Raw genomic sequence first — 24,846 nt, forward strand, 5'->3', positions numbered from 1 at the left:
AGACGCCGCTTCAGCCACTCCCTACACCCGGCCGACTCCGTACGCTCAAGTCCATCCAGAGCTCCATTCAAAGTGCTGAGATCCGGATGAGAGCCACGTTCAGGCTCATCCAGCACAGCGGACACGAGTTCCATTAAAGACACGCCGGGAAGGGCTTTAGGAGCCACTCCACACTTGGAGAATCACTTCTGGGATCCTACTTTTGCCCGAAGAGTGGATTTAGCACGAGAGGGAGCAACACTTACAGAGATAAAGAGGCAAGTTTGACATCTTCTCTTACTTCTCGTTTGGATGTTGTAAAATGTAACACTACTTTCTTATCGTTTGGGTCATATTTGTAACATTGTCCCAACTTTTTATTGTCCAAAGTTAACTTTGCATTGTCTTCAGACCGTCTGCTTGACAACTCATTCATTCCTCCTCACTTCGTGCAGGAGGGGGTTGGGATTTTTTGTTTATCTTTCTTTTTCTTTGTGGACGGTTGGAGGATATCTTTAGTACAATTACGTGTGTCCGAGTTTAGTTTCGCAGTTTTTTTTTGTTTGTATCTCTTGATCTAAACCGAAGCTCATTTAAGCAATGCAAATATAAAGTGTGGTCGCTAATTGCATACATCTGCGGGTTTAAGCACCATCTTTGTCACTCAAGAGTCAAACCACTGCAGACCCCTGACATAAGGACAGTAGCAGATGTGTATCAACCATTTAAACAAAAGTGTAATCTTATCATATGGCAATATGACAAAGTATGCTGCATAATAATTGCAAATAATCACATCATCATAAAAGTTGACTGATAGCATTTTCTATTGTAATAGACATGCACAAACAGTAAACTTAAATATTCATGTTGGGATCTTTCCAAGTAAAAGCATCCCAAAATGTAATTCTATCCTTCATTTATGTAGCCTATGATCTGTGGATACACTTGCAGGATAAAAAATGGTCTTTAAACCGACAGTAGGTGGTTTCTAACATCCACTTCGCCCCCATGTTTTTTTTTAATCTTAATGCAGCTGAATGGAATAAATTACTGCTCAGCATGAATAAAGCTATTCACCTTTCTGAGAAATATCCCAAACGTTTCTTCTTGTAGGAGGCGACCTGCTTGCTCTCTTTCTGCTGGGATCCCATGTGGGAACTTGTAAAATCAAAGGAGGAGAGGAATGCCTTGATGGGAAGTGAGACTGTTCTAGATGTAGGAAAAAGCTACATCACACTACATTATTAAACTCGGGTTGAATTGGATGAGAATAATTGCTTGTACCAAAGGAGAAATGCTTAATCCCAATGGTTGAGGGTTTTGAATGTGTCTGCATTTTGTAATTGGAAACAGCAACTGTGTTCAAATGTGAGTCAAGGTCTTCAGAAACTGCTGATTGTACTCAGACTAAACACACGTTTACTTTGACTTTAGACTGAAGCAGTGTAGTCCAAACTTTTCCATCATTTCCAGTCTAAAAATAGTAGTTAAGTATTGAGCAATAACCGGTTTGAAAACATGAATTCAGTGGAAAATGTTCAAGCTTGTCATTTTGGAAGATTGCTTCCATGCTTGGCACTGATGTTTTTCAACTCCTAATTCCATTTGTGAACTTCAAATCCCAAGAGGATCAGACCCCCTTTAAAAAAATAATATATATATATATAGGCCCTATATATATATAAAAGGATCTCTTTTTTTTTCATGTTCCTCAAATATGTCCCGCCTCTGTTGGCCATAGAGTCTCAGTTGGGAAGCCAGATGGGAACTTTATTGCCCGGCCACGCTGATCAAACAAACGGTGGTGTAAGATGACTGTGAAAGGTAGAGCACTGTGGTAAGCCTTCTGAATTGCACAGACTCTCCTGGAAAAAAGACCGTTTAGCTCAGACTTGGAAGACGTCAGTGCGTTGGCTTCTCCAGTAGCTCTACTCAGGGTGAGCTTGTTGGCCTGTATGCTTTAAAAAGTTACACCAATGTTATTTTTATGTGCCAAATGATTCTTTATGAACACTCTGTTGGATACAGAGGTATAATGTGGTGTTTGCACAAGACCAAACTCCCTCTGCCAGTGCCGTGGTGATGAATAGTGTTTGCACTAGTCTGCCCGTGCAGCTTAGCGTAGTCAGGCGTGCTTCTTGTGTTGGCCATGCATCAACAGAGGTGCCCCCCCCCCCCCCCTTTCTGGACCATGAAAAGCCTTCAGCAGCCTCTGTTAAGGGAGGATGCATCCAAAGTCCTGTGAATGATTAGTATTTGGTATTTTCATCCCCGATTTAGTGCTCTATCACTAGGGCTGCACATAATCCAAATATTATCCAAATCACAATATGGAAAAGTGCAGTACCTTAATATTGAATAGAATTGTGATGCTATAGAGAAGTTCCTGCATTCAGATAGTATTCTAGACTTGATAAAAAAGGATCTTTGGTACCGACTTTCCCCCCCAAAAAGTAAAACTTTGATAGTTTGTATGGGTTTTCATTGATAATAAAAAATAATAAAAAGAACAAACAGAAATGAGTTTTTATTTCCAAATTGTGCCGCCCTACTCATCACCTTAGCTTTTTTCCTCTGCTAAGTGCTACTTTTGGAGTTCAAAGGGTTCAAACGCGCATATTGTCGTTAATGTCTTCCCCATTAAACTTCCCCCTGTGCCGTATGACTCGACATTTTCCACACTATAAACTCTATATCTTTACTTTCCCAGTGCAGCTAGAGTAATAACCCTTTACCTTATAATTCAGCTCACTGTTGCTATGTAAAGTCCACTACAGCTGGTTTCTCCATTCACAAACCCAGCCAGACCAAGTGTTGGACTGCCTGTTGTGCTGGCGTCGCCAAAGCTGCTAATGCACAGCAGTCTGGGGAACGTTTCCGTGTAGTCATGTACTGTAAAGTAGTGAAAAATTGTAACCTTGCAGGGTTCTCCTGTGTGCGATTATGTAACAGCTGATAGGCCACTTCAGAGCCATTGTTACTCCAACAGCTTGCACCCTGAGGATCTGAGAGAGGACTGTGCACTGTACTAATTGTGAAAAATAGAAAGTTTATATGAAGGGTTTTTAGATAAACTCCATCATATCTTGCTTTTTAGAGCTTTACGAGTGGACTGTGTGCATGGATGATAGTATGCATGTTTCATGTTCCACATGTTATAGCATTTTACAAGATATGGTCGCACGACATTGCCATCTGCAAATGTGAAAAAATACAAAGGTAACTACCACCTGTTCCATGATGCAAGTTGAAATCAGCGCTTAAGGCCTATTACTTTCACCTGGTCTATTTATTATGTATGAATCCCTTTCGCGAGGTGTTTATACAACAATGGGTAATGCACATGGACGATTTAGCACACTCATGACCCATTGCATATAAAGCAAAGAGGGGAAATATCAATCTACACTATTTGGATGAATTAAATACATAGAAAAGTCAAGATTAAAACTCAACTAGTATTACAATTTTCCCATCAATATTTGTATTTCTCAGAATGGAGAGGCAAAATGGAGGAAGTTAGCTTAGTAGCTATGTTGGCGCATTTAATGTATTTTACCTCCTCTGTGCGAGTGTGAACTGCCCCACAAAAGAACAATTAACTTGCAGACAGTTATTAGACAGGATGTGATCAGGCCTTTAAGAAGAACTAATGAAACGCCCACTTATCGCTGTGGGACTAATAAAGGATTTTTGATTATTCTGATTCTAATCGGAAAAAACCCAGACCATAAAAACCCAAAAGCAGCAACATATCATGTAATATTATCAATAAAGAAAAGAATCTTTCAAATTTGACGTTACCAGAATTACTCCGACTTTTGCAGATAATCATGTAGGATTCATTGCTCATAGAAAGAAGCTGACAAAGAAAATGTTGGGGGCATTTAAGGCCAACCTATCAGACATTTGTACCTATCAGTCATCAGGTCTCTATTCAATCAAGACTTTATATGCTAACTGGATTAATTATGGTATGGTTGTTTGAACCTTTTGTCATTTTGTTTGCCGGCTGGAGGCTCATGTTTTTGCAAATGTACTGACCTCCCTGCTGTTTGAGCTGTATTGTAAATAAAGAGCGCTGTTTGTTTGGGCTACAAGTTTATGTTTAACCAGACTGAAAGGTGGCGTGGCATTGAAAGACCATTCGACACGCAAACTGTGTGACACAAGATATAAATCGGCAGTCATTAAGTGCAAATTGAAAAGGGTTTTTGGTCAGTTGAGTCTTTGAGTTGGCCTGTAAGTGGAGTTGTCCGTGTGCCAGCCTTTGCTTTCATGTGGAGCGGTGCATAAAACTCTAGATTCCAGGTCGGTTTGTCAGTCAGCTTGCTTTACTCTCTGCCCCTCTAAACCTCTGTCCCTGCTCTTTGGCACAGCCCCATGCCCCGCTGCTGCTCCATTATGGAGGACTTTAATCTCCATCAGTGCCAGCAGCCTGTGATGTTGTGACTCCTGCCCCCATTTGACAAGGCCAAACTGGATCCGCAGGGAATTTTGCAGAGCTGCATAATACATTTTATTATCATTTGTTTGCACTATAGACACACTCTGTGTTCTCAAACAACCTCTCCCAAGGCAGAATGACGCCAATCATCGTTTTGTGTAGCTCACACAATGCTCATTTGCTTTCTCATTACATATTGCAAGCTTGCTTTGTTGATTATGACAATATTGACCAGTTCATAATTGATAACCACTCTGAGCTGACTTCTTTTGTTTTCCCCACAATATTTTTTTTATTTACTGCGTACAACACAGCATTTTACATATATAGCAACACAGAGTTGCTGTAGTCACATACAAAAAAAGAGGAAAAACAATAAATAAATAACAAAAATATAATGCAAGTGTTTAAAAAGACAAAACAAATTGACATAAAATCAAACCCTCTTACATGTGGAAACGTAGTACGTAGCAGTTAATATTATTTGTTAAAGATTACAAAGAAAAGCATGTTTGTCAGGTATACAAGCCTTGAAACGGAATTGCCAATGTAATTTGTCAGTTAAATCCAAATCTGTAATACATTAATAAACAGCCTTATGCTTTCCAGCCTTTATTTTGTAGGATATCCTCTCTTATGGAAGGCTTGGTAACCTCTGATGTAACCAATAATCTGACTGAAGCTTTTTTTCCCTAATAAATTCAAGCTGAAGTCTATACATGTTTGCTATATTTATTATTTTCCTTGTATAAACCCAACAAAAAAGCTTAGGGTGCAGAAGATTCTCTTTTGAAGTAATAGCTGACTTGTTTTTAATCAAGCAAATTGACCCTGTCAAGTACAACAGCTGGTTTATTGGCTCAACCTAATTACGTCTTTTCTCTACTAAATGTGAGTTTAAAACTCCTGGTCGGTTGTTGACCTTTGGTTCAGTGACCTTTCCTCCTCGCTAAAGTAAAGAAGGATACATGTTGGCTCAGTCTAGGGTCTGTAAATAATATATGTACATTTAATGGTGTTTTTTTTCATGTTGCCCTCGGAGCTCGATCTGACTGGGAAATCTAGGTCAATGTCAGCGACAGGAAGCAAAGTGTCTCCCATGGTATTGCTGAGGACATGCATTGAAATCCCAGGTCCCCATTGCATTACATCTCTCTCTCTGGGTTTTATTTTCCCTGTTTAGCAACTTGTCTCTTCTTAATGCATCACTTTAATCTGTGGGAATTATAAATCCAACTCCAATTTCCAATTCAATTCTGTCTTGTACTTTATGTATGTAGGATCAAAACATCCACTCAGTAGCATCCTTCTCTTGACATGCAAGGTTTGCTTTAGTTTATGTCGCTAGGATGCTTGATATTGAGGAGAGAGGGGTTAATATTATATTGACCATATATTTTGGTGGCAGATGGTGACTAAATTGTACCCAGAAAGTCGTAGCTAAGGTAACTATAAAAGGGAATCTTATTGAAAGACGTTCAAGATCCAGACGTTTACAAATATGTTTCATGAGTCAAATGTGGTCAAAAAATAAGGTCAGCACATCAGGTTTTGGAAAGCACACTCAAAAAAAGTGACATGCATCCAGACTATGGTATTGGACCATACGTTTTGCTACATCACTGATTAATGCGATTTTTAGGTTTGAATTTAACAGCTTAGCTATGTGGACAAATGCGACGCTTTCCCGCCTAAACATGCATCAACCACATTCAATCAATCTCTTTGATGTAAAATGCATCAGAGAGATTGATAAAGCGAGACACTTCTAATCCATTTTCTAAGAGTCACTCGTCAAAGGTTCAGACCGGGGTCAATTTGATTTAGAAAATGAATGTATTTGAGAAAAAATAATAATGCAAGTTATTTTTAGCAACCATGTGTACATTGAAGCAAATCTCCTCTTGTACTGACATAGAGTGGTTATATTTCTCAACTCCCAGTGGTGAGGATAATCCCCCGAGTTTAATCAAGGCTGTCAGGTTTTCTCCCCCTCTTTGGATCCAGTACACCAGCTAACAGCAGGCACAAACTCTTATTAATGGGATTGTGTCAGTGGCTGCCTAGAAGCCAGTTTTCTAAATCTGGGGTAGTGGGTTATCAGCAGAGGAGCCGAGGGCACGCAGGCTGCAGACGCATGCAATATGTTTTTTGGACAGTGTGGCACAGACACTCAGATTTAATGGACACATGGATGGTTATCTGAATAATAGCGCTTTCTTATTGTTATGTTTGACCAGGATAATACTGACTTTTCCATATTGTCCTATGCCCACTCTAGTAATCTCTTGAACTAAAACCTAGGATGGTTCAGCACTACAATGAAACCCTATATATAACGTATGATAACAGACCATGTGAGGGCTGTTTCTTCCCCCCAGAGAATCTGCAACTATGTGAAAAGGAAATGAGTTGATTCTAAACTGCGCTGCAGACAACTAAAACAGCTGGTATACATAAGCCGTCGCCGGGAATGCGTTGGCACGATGCCATCAGACCGGCACATTACACTAGTCGGCGGGCACTTAGTACCAGACCTCACTGAAATCATGGGTTGACAAGTAAGCAAATATTTCTCCCCTTGCTTTGTACTTGCTTGTGAGTAGAGATCGAGCTGTAACAGCCCTTTTTTTTTTTTTTAAACGTCTTAATTGTAAAAGGACATCAATCATTCTTCAACATTCTTCCCCTTCTGTGTTGGCCCACCTTTCAAAGATTTGTTTTCATGTAGAGTGTGAGACTGGAACTTGAGTCTTGCCTCCCACTAAGAGCTGGGCAACTTCTTTATAGTCTAATAACATTGTGCCCTGCAGGGGAACAGAAACCAGGAGGAAAGTGGAGTGAAGTGGAAGTCTGCTAAGGAGATCCTCTTTTTTTCCCCCAGGAATGTCAAGCTGCTCTGAAGTTATGGCTAAAAGTCCATTTTGACAGCTGATAGAGGGCTATGTCTTGGCTAAATTAGGGGTTTCGTGCTGAAACATTAAAGCTTCAAATCGTGTTTTGGCTGCTGGCCAATTGTTTCAGATCACATACTGTATTATCCTCTGATCCAGTTGTTTAGTCCCCCGGACACAAACTTCACACGCCACATCTGTGGCTGCATTATCAGATATCGTGAGTGATATAAATCTATGCGTTTTATTTTCCCCTAGAGTATTGTCTTTGGAGGTTTCTTATAAGTTCCATTCACATCAATGCTTTATTTACTTTAAAGCATATCTTAAACATCAGATTGCCTTTGAGTCATGTAGCTTTGCCTTATTATATTCTTTAGCAGTCAGTGTCTGTTTCTGGGGTTGCAAATAAAAGGAATGGTTGCTTAGAGAGCAGTGAACAATAGATGGCCTCATCTATTAGCCTGTTGTGGCGACAGCAGACAGCAGGGTTTTTCAGCCCGGCAAAGCCCTGTATCAAGGCCCTGAATGTATCCTAGGCCCCTCTTTTATCTTCAGCCCTATAGCGTTGGGATTACTGTCCCAAAGGGAGACGCGAGGTAACGCTGGACTGAAAACTGCCATCCCCAGCACTGCCTTTGTCACGGCGACTCCAGCCCAGATCCACCAAAATTATATTCTCTGGGTTGCAGGAAAAGCAATAAAAGGATCTTCTTGTTTTTGGGGTCTATTTATTTGAGTTATAAGATACCCCGAAAACAGGAGCAGATTCCAGCAGAGCAGACAACAAGAGGTCAAGAGCAAAGTTCTTTAGTTATGTAATAACCTATGGGACATTCTCACATGGCACAGGGGTGGATAGCCAATCAAAAGGCCCAGATTCCTCCGCTGAAGTCAAACCACTGCTGAACAAACATGTCCACCCCCGGAGTTTATTTGCATTTGCTAAGTTTAGGACTGTTTATTTTCTGATCAGAGAATGCCTCCTTAGAGATCTTGCCAGAGAACTCAGAAATAATGGACAATAAACGTAAAGTGATGGCCTAACGGGTGCAAAGAAGGGATGCATTTGTTGAACCAGTGTTTTATTACCAGAACATACACTCAAGTGTGGATTTTTGGGGTCCAACAAATGAGTTATATGCGATTATTCCTCAAGCTGATTTCAAAATGATATAATTAATATAGGAATTGTTGAAACTGTGTTAGCTTGCTGGCAGTTTTCTTCTGCACTTGGTTTTTTGGTCCATTCATGCATTTTTTTTTTTTTAGCACGATGGTGCAAAATCTTGCTACAGAAGTGTTTGTGCTGGTGCATTTGATTTATTTGTCTGTGCCAATGCAAACAAATCAAGGTCTCACTCATTGACAACTTGCTCTGATGCATTACTGGTGGCCATAACTCAAAAACAAAACGTTAAATGTGTTTCTTTCTTTCTTTGTGTTTCTGTCCAGGGGGCCACACCTGCAGCCAAAATGGAGGTGAAGACGTCACTTCTAGACAACATGATCGGGGTTGGAGACATGGTCCTCCTAGAACCCCTGTCGGAAGACTCGTTCATCGCGAACCTGAAGAACCGCTTTGACCACAATGAGATCTATGTAAGTCTACCATGGATTCACTTCAATGTGCCTGAACTCAGTTTAACAATCTAGTGTTGTGTTGGACTCTTCTGCTGTCATTATAGATGGCTTCCCTTAGGGAACACGTGGATAATTTTCATAACTCTATTGTGTTCCATCCCCCCACTAATTGAAGTCTTGGCTATAGAAGTGGTACAGATACAGAGACCACAGTAACCAGCCGATCAATAAATCACATCACGAGGAATGTAGATGATTACTTTTTTGAAATGAAGCATGTAATGCAGAGCTCAGGGAAAAGAAGGGACTGGCAGGATATAGCTGGCCAGCCTAGAAGAACAAATGGGGTTATTGAACCATCATCCCAGCATCAATTCTGGGCTTTGTTCTGTGGATTTTTCTTCTCCGCAGGTTGGCTGAGCTCAACGTCAGCCAACATGACTCTGGTTGCTGTTGGCTCACATGGTTCAGGGCTAAAGGGATGATGTCACCTCCTATAGCGATGATTTCCTTAGCGGCGCGTTGGTTTTTTTGCCGAGATGCAGCCCACATCCTGCTGAGGAAAAGGAATAATGTTTTCACATTTCAGAAAGACTGAAATGTGAAAACATTTCCTGTGTGGTGCTGATTTAATGTTGTGGAACTAGTTAAATAATTACATTTTTTAAATATTTAGTTAATAAAAGCTCAACCAAAAGGTGCACAATCTTACTCCTGATTGCACATTTTTATTTTAGTACTGTCTATGACATCAAAGTAGAAATGGCGTCTTAATAGAAAGATAAATCAAATGGTAAAAGTCTATAATGGAAGCTTTTTGGTGGCGTAAGCTGCACCTCGAAAGTGATGACCAGGAGAAGCACTCAAGCCTATACTTATCCAATAAATCTGTGGTGTACAGCCCTCTCATGAATGTATTTTTCCCTCATGTGGCATCATTCCTTACAAGCGGCCCCCAACCCCCACCCCCAAAACTATCATATGACAGCTTGCAGCAAAAGAATCATGGCTTTGTTTTCCAGAGGGACAGCACGTCATGTATCCAATAACTCTGTGGAATATCAAAGGGAATGAAACTCGCTCTGTTAACCGATGCCCCACTTCTTATGTCTGACTCTTCATCTTTCTGTGAGCAAGAATAATCAATCAGTGTCTCTTGCATGTTTGGTTACATTCCCAAAACCCTATTCTTTTTAATTATCTGCATTGTTGGTCGCATTGCGCTAATGTCCTTTCCTCAATCACAGCAAAAACGATCTGATCAGTCCCAATCTTTATCCGTCCAATTTTTCACATTAAAACCTGCTATCTTTAGACTAACAGAAGACGTATATCTTGTGCACTGTTTCTCCCACTGTCATGCTTTAGTGAGGGATTTGAAACATTGCGATTTATAAAAAAGGAGGGATAAAGGGAAAAAAAGACTTATTTATTAAGCTGTTTGGCAGGTAATAGATCATCCAAGCAGCTTTAATGTTAGTGACTGGACAGATGGCAAGCAGAACATTTCCTACCATGGTTAATATGGAAAGTAGCTGAATATATTAACAATCTCTGCTGATAGACACAGTACCGTTTATTAAAAATCCTGTCAGCGATTTCATGATTTCAATAAATAGCTTTGATGACAATTTTATAATGTGGTCTGTCAGAGAAGTCCCTAATGATCTGCAGCATTAAAACAAATATATTCTTTGTGATTTTGGTCAAGAGAACCCCATATAAATATGTGATACTTTGTTTACACTGCACACTCTTCCCCTTTACACCAATCCCCTGCACTTGAAAAGTCCTCATTTTGCCTCTTGTGGGATATTGAACGAGAGGCTGTGGGAGGTTGCGTGGTTGCCACGGGGAAGGCCATGCTCCACTCTTGTCAGAGTGGGTTATGCAACAGCCATTACCGTTGAAAGCACAGAAAATGTTTCAGGTTGAGGTTTGAAAGTGCTCTCTGGGCTCTGTTTTGAGCGTAGGAGGACAATGAAGAATGATGGCTGGTTACGTTTGCTTTAAAAAAAACCTGACATGTGTTATGTGTTGAAAAGGACCTGTGCGAAGTTACATAAAGGATTGTATTTGTGAAACGGAGAACGAGAAAACGCTTTTTATGTTTGCCAATGTTCGATTAAAAACCTAGTGCTGACATGTAATGTATCTCGTATTATTTATAAATTTACATCATTTATATGCTTGATGTACTTGGCCATCTTTTTAGGCCTGTTGGGCATTAGTTTGGCATCATTAACACCTGCACATATGGACACATACACTCAGTCCACTAAGGCCCAGTCCACAGATTCCATAAACTTGTCCATGTTTTTATGTCTTTAGGTTTTCAGGCATCGCATGCCTCGACACATTTATAATACCCAGCTGTGAAAAGCTGACTGAGGCAGAATTCCTCCCACGTCAACTTAAGAATTAACAACCCAAATTGCCGTAGGGGAGGACAAGTCTGAAAAACACAGAAAATGTGGATTCACACTGACTGCTTCATTTTTCCCCCTCTTTCTCCAGACATACATTGGCAGTGTGGTGATCTCCATGAACCCCTACAGGTCGCTGCCCATCTTCACGCCAGACAAAGTGGAGGAGTATCGCAACAGGAATTTCTACGAACTTAGTCCACACATGTAAGTCCTTCAACACCTACTATCTATGCAAATTGTCAACACTGCTTGAGGCTCAAGCACTTAGTTTGATAGCAAGGTTTTCAATTATATTTCCTTCATGTGAAATTTATTTTGTTGCTGCAACAAAGAACTGGTGAGGATGGCCCTTCACAAGAGCTTTCTCAAGGCTTCGTTAGTGTGGAGTGAATTTTTTAAACAGGAACTGGCATCTGTTTGTTGAAGAAGCACTGTATGGCCAACCTCTGTAAGGATTATCAATGTTGGATCCAGAGGGGCATGAAGGGGGGTTGAGATCAGAAGGGGACTCTAGCTCTTGCATGGATGTTCAGTCTGGAAATCTTGCCGGCCATTCAGCACCGTGGCATGCCATCTGTCCATTGGCAACATTCAGTCGGCATTGCTGCGAGGCTGCCAAGATAAAACAAAGCCCGGCACTCGTCAATTAGCCTGCTGTGTCTCTAGGCTGCAGAAAAACCCCTCAGAGACAAAGACTGAAATAGTGAGAGTGCCCTTGTCCCTGAACAGACACACTCCCTGTAGACAAAAGCAAGATCCTTGGCTTAACTTTACAGCCAGCTTTACACAACTGACACGACACAGTTTCAGGCTGTTTTGTCCCCCTTTTCTACCCCGCTTTAGTGTTACAGTGCCTGGCTTACCCCCATTTCCTTTGTGTTGTGGTAGCAAATTGCTGTTGTGTTCAACATTTGCTTATGGTCAGATCCTTGGTGCAAGGTTTTAAAGAAACGCATCAGGTTTTTCGGGGAAGGCCTGATTTACTTTACAATAATTTCAAAAATAAAAACGTTTTGCTATGTGCTTTTGTTGGCTAAATCTAAGAGATGTGCTGGCTTTGATCTGGTGAAGACAGCTCATCGGACTGACCAGCTTGCTGATGTATTGAACAGTAATTTTGCTGTAAATGCCATAATCGCCCACATATTCTCAACTGAATACTCACTTCAGTGAACTTTGACTATAGCCAAACATGTACGTTGCTAGAATGATACCCAAGGAATGTTAATGTCGAGCATTAAAACAACTTTGCTGCAAACATTCTGAATAATCATCTCTTCCCTTAACTGAAATACCACAAGGTAATTAGGTTACAGAAGGCTAAATGGTCAACAATTTGTCAAAGTATTTGCAAGATCATTTTCATACTGTACTGAACTGAAACCAGTGGCTGGCTTAGAAAGGCTGTGAAGGATTTGATAAAGATTAACATGTAAAAAACACTAGTATGATCCTTAAAGCCGCTAACTTAAAGCTCTTGGCTAAGAAATGGCAGATGTTATGCTTGCTGTCCATTTCAGGAAATGGACAGCAAGCATTTTTGTTAGATGCGTGAGGCTCGATCTCTTCTCTAGTGTCTGTCTGAGCTGTTTAAACTGATCTGGCTGGAACTTTAACAACCATGACTATCTTTAGGCCATCTAATCCACAGAACCAGTTTGATGATGTCATGCTAACCCATATTGGCTAAGATTGAATAACTGTGTCCCCATCCATTGCCTTTTTAAAGTTAAAGCAGCTACAAAAGAGTGGTTACACAATGAGAAGCAGCCCAAACTAGAAGCATACTCAAAAAGAAAGAAGCCTGCAATGTCCCATTCTGTTCTTAAGCTATGTATCTCTAGTGATGGATGAGTTGCTCCAAGAATTCTTTGCATTTACTGAAATTGACATCCTCTGAACTTGCTGAAAAGTATCTTACCATTAGTCTGTAAGTAAAGGAGATTAGGCCCCGTTTAATAGAACAGGCTCTTGTACGAGCGCTAAAATGCCAGTCAAAGGCAGACTGTTTCAACATGCTTCATAAATTGATCTTAATCCTCCGGACAGGCCATCTGGACCAAGCTTTGTGGCTTTGCATCGATCGTCCTCAAGTAATGTTAAACCCTTCATTCCTGTCAAATGTATCAGCACAGTTCTCCCTGTCATTTTTAGCATAGAAAACGGATCCACTGTTACATCAGTATATTTAACCTATCCTGTGTCAATTAGGCTTAGCCACTGTTGCGCAATTCCACCTGTCATTTACTAAATAAAAAAAACATAATTAATTCCTAATTTCCGGAGATTTAAGCTGTCAAATTAAGATATGAAAATGGCGTTTGAATCCCGGCTTTTGAAAGCAGCCCTGTAACATGTTGACTGTTAGTAAATCAAGGTTCTTCTCCGTGTCTAGCTGTTGATTTTTATGTTAATGGTTAATAAACACAAAAACAGTTTTGGTTATGTCTCGTTTGCTAGCAAATTACTAACAGAAATATCAAACTTAGATTTTTCTAGCAACATTGCTAACAACATTATGATAGCAACTTTACTATGGGGACATGACACCCATGGTAGCCTACTTTATGTAAGCTAACGGATCAACTACAATGCATATTTTATTTTTACTCAAGTTAAATTGAAACATAGCATATTTTCTCTAAAATATTTTTGTAGTGATGTTCAAAAACACCAAACAAAGCTAAGGTACTGGTTTCCACCTGATTTTACAGGTTGGGACAAGCTAACCATAGTCTAACATTGAGCTTACTTACCTCTGATTACACCTTGAGGAAATTGACAGTCTTTGAACAATATATTTTTCACTTTTTTTATGCCATTTGGCAATGTGTCACCGATGGATAAAATATTTGAAATATGCCTTTTTTACATTAATCCTGGAAGTAGTCGTGGTTTTGAAACAGATTTTGGTGTTGTAATTTGAATACATTTGACTTGACTGGTATTCAAAGCAGAGCAGCACGTAAGCATCACTACTGGTGATCTAAATGCATGCAAGGGAAATCTATTCTTATATTATTTTCCCTATCAGAGTATGCACTTGACTTCACATCAATTTGGTTAAATTATTTAAGGCTTGAGAAAATGCAAAGGTGGAACATTAAGTATACTTTGCCAATACGCAAGAGATGTTTACATCAGTTTAAAAAATAAACTTGACTACAAGATCTTGCCTTCAGTGCCTGTTTAATTGTGTTATTTGCAAGAAGAAGAACATGATTATGCTTGAAAACATGGAGCAATCTACCGGCCATTCATTATTTTATATAAAAAATTACTTCCAATTTCTGGTTAAGTCAGAAAGTTTCTTTTTTTCATGACCCTGTTGTTTTGCATGGCTGCGCTTCAACTGGCTGAAGAGCATTATATCTCCAGTGACTTAAGGGGATCAGTGTTGGGCTTTAATTAAGGTAACAACGGGAGGTCCTGGGAATCTTCTTCTTCCTGTCTTTGATCCTCATCAGACACTTGAACTCGGAACAGGTTGCATCAGTCAAGGCCAAAGCAGTTCACCGGGGTGTTTGGATTTCCTATAGCTCCTAATGATGTTAGGCTGCAAGATACCGCATTGACTCTATAAAGTGGTGGGAAACTCAAGCTTACACCATTTGAGTGAAGGTTTTCCCAGAAGTACTGTCTGGTGTATGGCTAAGCAATATTGTAGGTCTCATAATCAGTATCATTATAACTCCACCCATTTCTTTACAAATGAATACATAATAAAGATAACCTGATTCTAACCTAACATCCCTTATTGGATTGTATGACGTAATGGTAATACTAACATAAGACTAACATAATTTGTGTTTTTTTTCCAACAAAAGTGATTGTTTCTATAGAGGAACATCTCCTAAGCTTATGAAAAAGGTTGGGCTATTATAGCATATTTAAGAGAAAAAAAGGTTCTGTTATTTCTTCTAATGTCAGTTTTTGTACATTTTTGTACCGGCTTCATTTCAGTTTTCACCTTATTGTCATTGCAGAGATATTTTACAGAACAAATAACAAGCAGCAGAAAACTGCTAACTGCCCAAGCATAAACACCTTCCCTAGAACCAACACACATACACACAGCGTAAACAACATGTCAATGTTAGTCAGCAGCACCAAAAGTCTGAGGTTTAAGGGTTTTTGTAAATGGATCTGTGAATAATATTTTCTTTGACTTGAACAAGTGCGCTCAGCGGATATATCAAACACATGCTTGGAAACAATCACAGGTCGTCTCTGTCCCCAGAACAAATAGCACACTTTATGCTTGAAGGTTTATGCATTGTCCAAATTGTTGTTGTGGGAATTGCTACTTAACATTATTGAGTAAAACCAGGAGAAGGATTAGTTTTGTCAAACGTGTTGCTCTTAATTAATGCTGTTGCATCATCAATGGCTCATCCTGTGTATGTGTCTGCATCTCCAAGGATGTGTGAAATATCCTGTGTATGAGTAGGATTGTTTTTGTGGCTTGTAAGGAATGGTGAGTGTGTGCAGGTGCTTTTTTCCATTTCACACCTGCTCGCTTAATCCCCAGACAAATAGAGGTATGTCTTTGTGTGTGCTCATCAGCTGGAAGGAGAACTGCAGCTGGTGCTCCATCTCTAAAGTTGTTAGTAGACTAATTGCCTGTTAAGTTCCAGCTTAATTAGAGTTTGTGCAGATAAACATTTGCTCTTGCCAAGGCCAGAGACCAGTACAGTACATATTGATCAATTAAGAGAGACGGAGATGTTAAAACGCAGGTGTCTAGCGAAGTTTAAAAGACTGTCACAATAAGCAGATTGTGATTTAGATGCATTGAGTACCAAATTAAAGCAAATTACATGTCTTACAGGGTGAAAAAAATTACAGACTCTGTATAAAGGAAGGCAATAATGTTATTTTTGGAAACCTGACAAATGTTATTTTCCAAAAACACTCAACAAAATCCATACATGTAAAGTGTCAGCTAACCGTACCACTCTCTCCAATATGTCTTAATATTGAAAGCATATAAGAAATTTGAATGGTTTCCATTTGAAATATGAGAATCATCGAAACAAAGCCTAAAAGAAAGGAAATAAAATCCATGTGGCTGCTCATGGATGTGTGAATGACCTCTCCAACTGGCTTTACAGAGGACCACCATGTGTCCATCATTTCCTCCGTCGGCCAATTTAGAAAAAAAAGCCCCCTGCCCAGATGAGGCATCCCATAATTAACTGGCAGGTGTTTTCATCGCCTCTACACGAAGTCGACGCATTAGCAATGAACTAATCAGTGGCCTTTCTCCATGCACAGCAGCATTACAGATGGCCTGGAGTCATCTTTTGTACGTCCCCTGCCGCCCAAGCCAGGCACAGATTCAGAGAAGTGTGTGTATGGTTGGACAGGCAGCTAGCCCCACGTCTCTAGGGTAGGATCGTATTTCCCCAATGCTTAATGAGCTATTGAGACCCCCGATGCTCTCTGCGCTCAATACCTAGTGCCACTAGAGCATTGGCTACAGGGGGCATCACGGCTAATAGAGCAAAGAGGCCCCGTGCAAAGTCAGGGTTCTCAGCTGTTATCCACATGCTTATGACAGCATGACTGTAAAAGCTGATTTGTGGTAAAGGTTTGACATTTAGGAATATTATCTCCCTACGAGTAATAAAGTAGAAATATTCTAACGGTTTCTGTCTGTCCTTGCAATACATCATTGCCTTTGTTTGGGATTGTTGCTGTAAGTCTTTTATGCAGTTATACTTGCTATTGACCATATTGAATATGTATACACAGTTAATAAGTTATATCAATGTGACAGTCAAAATCCTTGATTATCTCAACTGTAATACAACCCAAAAGGAAGAAACCGCAATGTCCAAGCATCCATTGCAAAGAACACAAAGCACTGATTCAGTAAATACATTGAGTCGTTCACTGTAACTGCACTTTCTAGGGAAAGGTCTGTGTCCTCCCTGTCAAAATTACTGAAGAAGACCAGAGCTCACATGTGGGGGAGTAAGCTACATGTACTTGAGTGCCTGACTGACCAGAAAAACACTAGACTTCACTCCCTCCATGCAATCACCTCCTACATAATCTGTATGTTCATAACGACGACGTGTTTCTTATCAGATTTTCACAACCTTTATATTTTGGAGCACTTCTAAATTACGGGGTCATCTATGGCGCTCTATTTTCAACCATGGAAACGGCCTTGGCGGAGGTCAGCACTCTCGAAGTGCCCTTCAAGTTTGTTTCGAATATGATCAGTAGGCATACGACTGGGTGTTAATTGACATGCAGGATGTAGTATTATGATAACAGACCCATGGAAACTTCCATTCCATCCGTTGGTAGAATGGACTTTGGAGCCATTTAATGCATCATGGCATTATACCTGTGTTTACCTTTCCAGTGTTGTCAGTAATCAAATGGCAATAGGTGAGCATACAAAATGTCCAATATAATACACAAAATGTTTGTCTTTGGCTAACCCAATTATATTTTATCTTGCTTTGTGTTGGTTTACCTTCGTAATGTTTCATTAAATTCAGTTACTTACTACAATTGGTTTCGATAAATAAGCTCCATAAGTTGAAAGATGATCGGAAAATTGACTGCACAGGAACTGTGGAAGGTCCCAATGTGAAACATTAAATGTCGTTTTTGATGTGTGTTTTCTTCCTGTTATTGTATCCATTACAGCTGCAGTTATTCGGTAACACACTTATGCCTCGTGTTCACTGTTTTGGTATTATATAAAAGAAACTGTTGTTTAAGGAGGCCCTAGATAATTTGCAGCACAGAACCTGTACGTAGGTAGATTTAAGTGGGCACTCGTTGAAGTGGCATTTTGACTCATGTGGGCAGAGTGAGTCCTCTCCAGGATGTGTGTTGGCGTAACGGTGAGCTTGGTGAACAGAGAGACCCATGACTCACTTCTTCAAGCCTAGAATAAAATGCAAATGCATTCATTTGTATAATGCCATCATTTTTAATCAATTGGTACATTTGTGCATACACGTGGCAGGTCTGTTGGGTACATACAACACTTTTGTACATGTACAGTCCTGTTGTGTAGGGTGTTAAATTAGAATATGTTCTTTATATTGACCATTTTAAGTCATTGACCTTGACCAATTGACCAATTATGTTTTTTGTGTATTGGTAAAAGTGTTTCCTTGACATTTAAGATAGCTATCGTTTGATTTGCCCCATGTTGCCTCTCACAACACTTTTATGAAGGCAAAATGCAAGAAAATTGCATAAATTATAATCCTGCATACATTTCTAATACTAGTTTGTAGTTGCCATTGGACCCCGATGCTAGTTAAAAGGTTGTCTTTAATAACACATTCTTTTAATGGTCATTTTTATATTACATTAGGTTGTACATTTCTGCATATTGTTTTTTTCATTGTGTGAACCGGGTTCTGTTTCATTGCACATGGTATCTGAGATTACTAAGCCTAGTGGCAATCATTAATAGCAAAAGGTTGTGAATTCCTCTGTTATTTCCAAAGTTAATGCACCTACCCACTGATCGGTTAAACAATACTGAATAAACATTGCCTGCGCTGTCATTTATTGCTTCTATGAAAACACGATTTTGTTTTATAGATTTTCTATTAATCGGTGACTGTCCAAGAACCATTGTACACTCTCTCTATTCATATCCAGAACAATGGGAACTGGGCTTTTATCTGTGTATACAGCTTGCATAACAACACGTGAGAGGCATACTGAAGAGGACGTTAATAGATACGACTCATATCAGCTGTGTAGATTATTGGTCTTCTTGGAACCTTGTGTCTCTGACAATAATAACCGGTATATCATTGTTGTATTTTTTGTTAAGGGAAATCCTACATACTTCCAATACTTTGTTGCAGGTTTTATCCAAAAAAAACATTTAAGGCACATGTTTGGGTCTGGCTTTATTATTCTTTCTATTTGTTACAAAGCCGTACTGCTTCAATGTAGACCATGTAGAAAGTTATTTATTGAGTACTGTAGCTCCTGGTTTTGTAAGGCTGCTTTCACTGAGCAGATGGTGCATGATGCATCTGGATGGGCCAACATGTGATTGGTCACACTGGTTGGGAACATTTGGACATGAATTCCCTTAGGGCCTAACTAGGGCCCTAAGGGTCAGAGTGGCTTCACACAGAGCAACTGTAAGTGCTAATGGAAATGTAATCGGTCAAACATCCTTACATAATTAATCCTGTTTCAGCTAATCCAGTGCCAAACTAGGATTTTGGGCTTTGACATTTTATATGTATTAAAAGTATTCAGGTCACATTATTGATAATTATGTTTTATTTTAAAATCAAATACATCTTATGTTCTCTATACTGAATGGAAAAGTCATGTGATGCAGAAATGATGGAGAAAAGCAGTTTGCCTCCAGTTGAAAGGTATTTAGAGGGTTTTATGTTCACTTTAATGGGAAGTGAACATAGCATCTGATGATCACTCCACACTATATTTTTACTAAGAGATGATTAAACCCAGGAGAAGAAAGCCTGGTTACATAAAAGTTAAGAGACTCACTCAAGAGTTGCCAGCATTATGTGAGGTAACTGCTGCTTCAAGCAAAAGTCAGTTTTATTAACAGCTTAGCATTAAATCATACAACCTGTTTGAGAAGCAGGGCCTTTCCTGTCTTATCCTTCAACCCCAGTCATTGTTTAATTAACAAACTTCATTTTGGCTCTGAAAAAATAACCACTCAACAACTTTAGATCCCTTACACGTCTGTGGCCTCCGTATTCCCTAGTGTGGAGAAGAAAATGTTGTCACCCACCACTGTGGTGCTGATGCAGGACCAACATTACACGGTTGGTCAGGCCCACAATGACTCCGCTGTTGTCTGGACTCTGTTGGTCACATGCTCACCCTGAGGCCTTCTGCTTCTTTGAAGACTCGCCAAGTGATCTTGTACTAAATTAGGCATTACAGTTTATTTCTATGCAGCCTTTGTGTGCATGTGAGTGCGTGCAGGGGGTCTTGCAATGCCTGTAGGGCTTTACATTACACATTCTTATAATTTTGGACAACAAGTTAATCAAATATTAAGTCATAGCTCATCCATTGTCAGGGTCAAGATTTGTTTTGTATTTGTCGCAAGGCCTCCGACAGCCTTACATGCTCATACCCGCTGCTACAGTGGAAGGCTTAGACATTTTGTGTCTCAATTTACATATACTCTCCCTACTACCCTGCCATGTTGTGCACTGAACACTTGAGCAGTGTGTACATTTTGACTCTGTGTTGCCTCAAATTGGACACCTTTGCTGTGCTCTGAATGGAAGTGATGGCTGCTGTAAGCTAGCTAGTTATATACAGTAGCTAGCAACATTATCGTTTGCGGTAGCAAATTATTACAGAATGCTCAATTAACTCAATAAAATGGATGGTGTTTTTTTTTTGACACATGTTTAACTTATGCCACGTTGGCGATCTTTGAGTGTTTGAAGTGTCCAGTGTTCCATACTCAACATTTTGACTGTTATAATTTTCTACTTCAAATTATGATCCACTTGATAAAGCACATGTTGATACAGGAATAAGTAAATTGAGACGCAGCATTGGAGAGCAGGACGAAGGAAGTCTGAACTGACAGATCTTGCGTTTTCTGGGTTATATAAATACATCTTGCTTCTCAGTTTCCATCATCCTGTCTGTGGCTGTGCACATGTGGCGATGTGTTTTTATTTTTTCATCAATTGTGTTCCTCTATATTTTCTAGCAAGAGGCACAAGGCCTTTATTTATTGTAGTATGAAACCTCATGACTTAGTAACACTGGATAACTCTTTTAGCCCTCTTAACACACATTAATTGGGAGTTATTTGAATATCCTTTTCTCTTTTTCTTCTTTATATGCTGCATGCTGATTCCTATTCCCTCTAAAAGTGGCTCAGAAGCGTGTTTGTTTGAGTTTTTCTTTGAGGATGTTTTGCTAACTTACTCAGCGTGCTTATTTCCTGTGTACTCTACAGTTCAGACAACGACTTGAATGTGTGTTTTCCCCTGCTGTGGAACACTAAATTGATGTGCAGTAAAGATAATTAAAGCCCTGGACCCCCCTCAAAGTTTGATGTTATGGTGGGGGAGTATCAATGAGTAAATTAAGTAGAGGTTTCAGGCAACCCAGAGTGAGCGTTGAATAAATTAGAGATCTGTGGCAGCAGTACTTCACTCTGAGCTTTTAATTTGGTCAGTTGGAGGTGTTCGTTATTGCACCTTGTAAGTGGCACATTGAGAGTGCTCTTTTGACAGTAATCTTGTGTCATGTTTGCTAGTTTGTTGCCCCACATTCTGATCTTTTTCCTTACCACACGTTTTTAAGTTGCACATTCTTTTAAATTACACAGATGGGCCACATCTGTCCGAAACCAAGTTATCCTGTCAGCATGTGTGTGTATCTGCTCGCAGCACACCCTCAGTAGCAGGTTCTCCAACACATCTTTAAATGCACACTACTGTACTTAAGCTCTTGCACCTGGTCATGAGGCACCAGGAAGGAGTCGCTTCCTTGGCTGCTTCGTCAGCGGCAGGCGGATTTCCTGTGGCCTCTGGAGGAGACTGATCACACTGAGATCACAGGCCCCCCCATCATGCATACAAACATATTAAAATAACATTAGCTGGATTTAGCATCAAAGAACCAAACACAGCTTATCCATTTTAGTGCTGGGTAATGATCAAAGTTGTACTTTGTTCCCTAATTCTGCCAACTCAGATCCCTGGGGGCATACTTTTTGTCAGATCTCAAATTAGCTTTTTTTTTTCAAGTAAATGTGTTCCTTAAGATATCATATATCAGTCCCTGCAGTCAAAAGGACCCAATATGGCATGTTGATTTAACAGATAGATATTGTGTTACACGGGTCATTTTGTTATTATAGTATGTTAAATGTGTTGGAAATTGTCTAAAAAAAGTCTGCTGTATGCCACTGTGACACATGGAAGAAGTACTGTCATATCCCACCAACTGGGTGGGCTGTGCTCCAGCCTATATATTACAGCTTCATTAGCATCTTCAAATCACAACGTTGAAGTGTGCAGATCGTGCCCTAGAACTACTCCACCCTTTTTAACATTCGGGTCACACACCACATGCCCATCATCTCCTCCTGTGTCCCAGTTACCAGAGGCTGGCAGTAAAAAATAACTGACTAGACTATTTTCTACTGCTTACCTCATGCCAGTGTGGCTTTGTGTTTACCGCTGCCACGTGCACGGCCAAATTACAGCCTGCAGGCAGATGTGCAGGGGAGTTGCCAAGCTGCACTTACGGTCCAAGACCTAACCCTCCACACACTGATCAGGGAGGCATCTGAGGGATTTTAGTGCCTCACTCACTGCTTCCTCTGCCTTTGATGGCGACCTTGGTGCTTCATCATCATTTGGACTTCCACGTTTGTGAAGTGGTACGGCCAGTTGCTGTTCATACTGCTTTCATGAACCTAATGTTAGCCACAGGGACGATCATTAATTCTAATTCTGCATCGTTTTTCATGCTCGAGTATGAGTGAATGAAAATACTGAATAGTGTTTTGCAAAAGATCAGATGTGGCTTGGATTTCTTCTTCATCTGCCCAGTTTTGGGTGTGGCCCCTTGCTACTGCCCACTTCTATTCATATTGTGATTACAGCCATTCATATTCATATGACTGGCTCTGTATAAGTGTCTGTGTCTGGTTAAGGACCTCCCACTCCTATTTTACACCCATTACCTTCTTCTGGTACACTCCCCTCCCACTGGCCTCCTCTGGGGGCGAGGTAATTGTGTGATGGTTTGCTCATTGTCAGGATCAGGTCAGGCAGTAGGAGTGTTTTCACAAAGCAGACATCTGCTGCGCTGTGCTGCACTTTTCAACAGTGACGTAATGTCCCGTGGCGAGACTCATCCATACGCACCTAGTGTACAGGACGGGGTAGGGGCTGGGCTATGACCAGAACTTTTGGGGGTGGGGATTTTGAGTGAGAGGCTTCTGCCAGACAGGAACAAAACACATATTTGATGCAACTGAGAGCAGCGTTCAGGCGTTAAAAAAAAACAGTTTTTTAAACAACATTTCAAGAGTTCAATATTACTTTTTAGTATATCTCACCAGAACATATTGGGTGTATCATTGAGCCCTAATAAGCATGGTAAATAAAGTTCAATCTATTTCATAAATATTTGCAACCAAGATTTTGGATTGCTGTCTTGGTATCTCTGTTCTCTGCTAAGACATTATATAATTTTCGAGCACTAACAATGGTGAACTTTTTTTTCTTGTCTACTGTCGACAGGGTTAAGGATTACTTCACTAATGTGGTCATCTGCGTACATCACAGATGTATGAGCATGATATGGCTCTCAACTGCAGTTCTGCATTTAAGAATCTTTAATTGGCCCAAGAAATAATTTTCCTATAGACGGGTTCCTTTGGGATGGGAGTCAAACTTACTCTTGATCAGGTGACTGGCACATAAAAAAGGTCAACAGGTGGGTCAGGACAATTGTGTCAAAACAAAAGACTAGTTTTCCTCTCACTAAACGTGAATTACTTCTGATTTTGCATACTATGTTTTGTGGGTCTATTGGTGCAGTGCCCACTGGGGGCTGACAAGGGAGGGAAACGGTTACATGGGCTCTGGTCCAGAACAATGTGTGATGGTGCAGAACCCTAAGCTCCATTAGCCAGCCTCAGCTTTAACTTTGTATTGTGGCCTGGAATGCATTCATCTGGCTGTCCATCTCTGGCCCCCTCTCTGCCATGACTTCTTGCTTACAATCAGCTACTTTACAAATTGGAGGTCAGTGTTAGTTCAGTGTGTGATTATATGCTCCAATGTTCTGACGCTAACCACACTCACTGCATGAATATGTACCCCAAATTAGATTTTTCTTTAGACATTAGCTTATTTTTCCATGCCCTAGTGTATTTATGGAAGCCAAACTAGAAAGTGAACACATTGTAGAGTGATGCTGCAGAATTCAAATGCAGCCTGAACAACTCCCTTAGAAATCACTTTAAACCCTGTTTAACCAGTTTGTTTTAGCCTGCTGTTCGGTCCCATGCTACATTTTGATATGCGGTGTGCTTAAATCTGAAAAAAAAGCCTTGCATACAAGTCAATATCAGCACACCGTGCTCAGATTTACCCTTCTAATTCGACACCCAGGTATTTAGTGCTGTATGAAAACCCCTGCTAGCATCTGTCAATGTCAGACATTCCTTCCTGCCGTCGTGCTTTGCATTTTTTAGAGCATATGAATATGTGGTTAATGCCATTACTCAGACCTGAGACTCTTGGAGTGCCCCTACCCTCCAGGCGAGGAATAAGACCAACTTAGACACGGGGGAGAAACTATTTTGAAGCATTCCTCCAAAATTACCAAAAGCTATATTTACCATGTGTTCAAGACTTAAGATGTTTATCTTAGCTTGATAGTTAAAAAGGTGGAAGATTACACCCTTAAAGGTTATAAAGCCAGCAGCATTAACTTTTACTGACGTATAACACTCCTGTGTAGATGGTAGGGA

At 40.2% G+C, this 24,846-nt stretch overlaps 1 protein-coding gene across 4 annotated transcripts in view; it reads left to right on the forward strand.

Annotated features, from left to right (window-relative positions):
* The window catches only part of myo1b (myosin IB), a 65,787-nt gene continuing 40,941 nt past the window's right edge, over window positions 1–24,846 (forward strand). For all 4 annotated transcript variants that reach the window (XM_063887415.1, XM_063887416.1, XM_063887417.1 and 1 more), the window contains exons 1-3: window positions 1–257; window positions 8,779–8,925; window positions 11,425–11,540. In XM_063887415.1, coding sequence (XP_063743485.1) covers window positions 8,800–8,925; window positions 11,425–11,540 — 242 coding nt within the window. In that variant the 5' untranslated portion in view covers window positions 1–257; window positions 8,779–8,799. The remainder of the gene's footprint in view (window positions 258–8,778; window positions 8,926–11,424; window positions 11,541–24,846) is intronic.

The sequence above is a fragment of the Eleginops maclovinus genome, chromosome 7 (genome assembly GCF_036324505.1).
Source record: "Eleginops maclovinus isolate JMC-PN-2008 ecotype Puerto Natales chromosome 7, JC_Emac_rtc_rv5, whole genome shotgun sequence".
Classification (NCBI taxonomy): domain Eukaryota; kingdom Metazoa; phylum Chordata; class Actinopteri; order Perciformes; family Eleginopidae; genus Eleginops; species Eleginops maclovinus.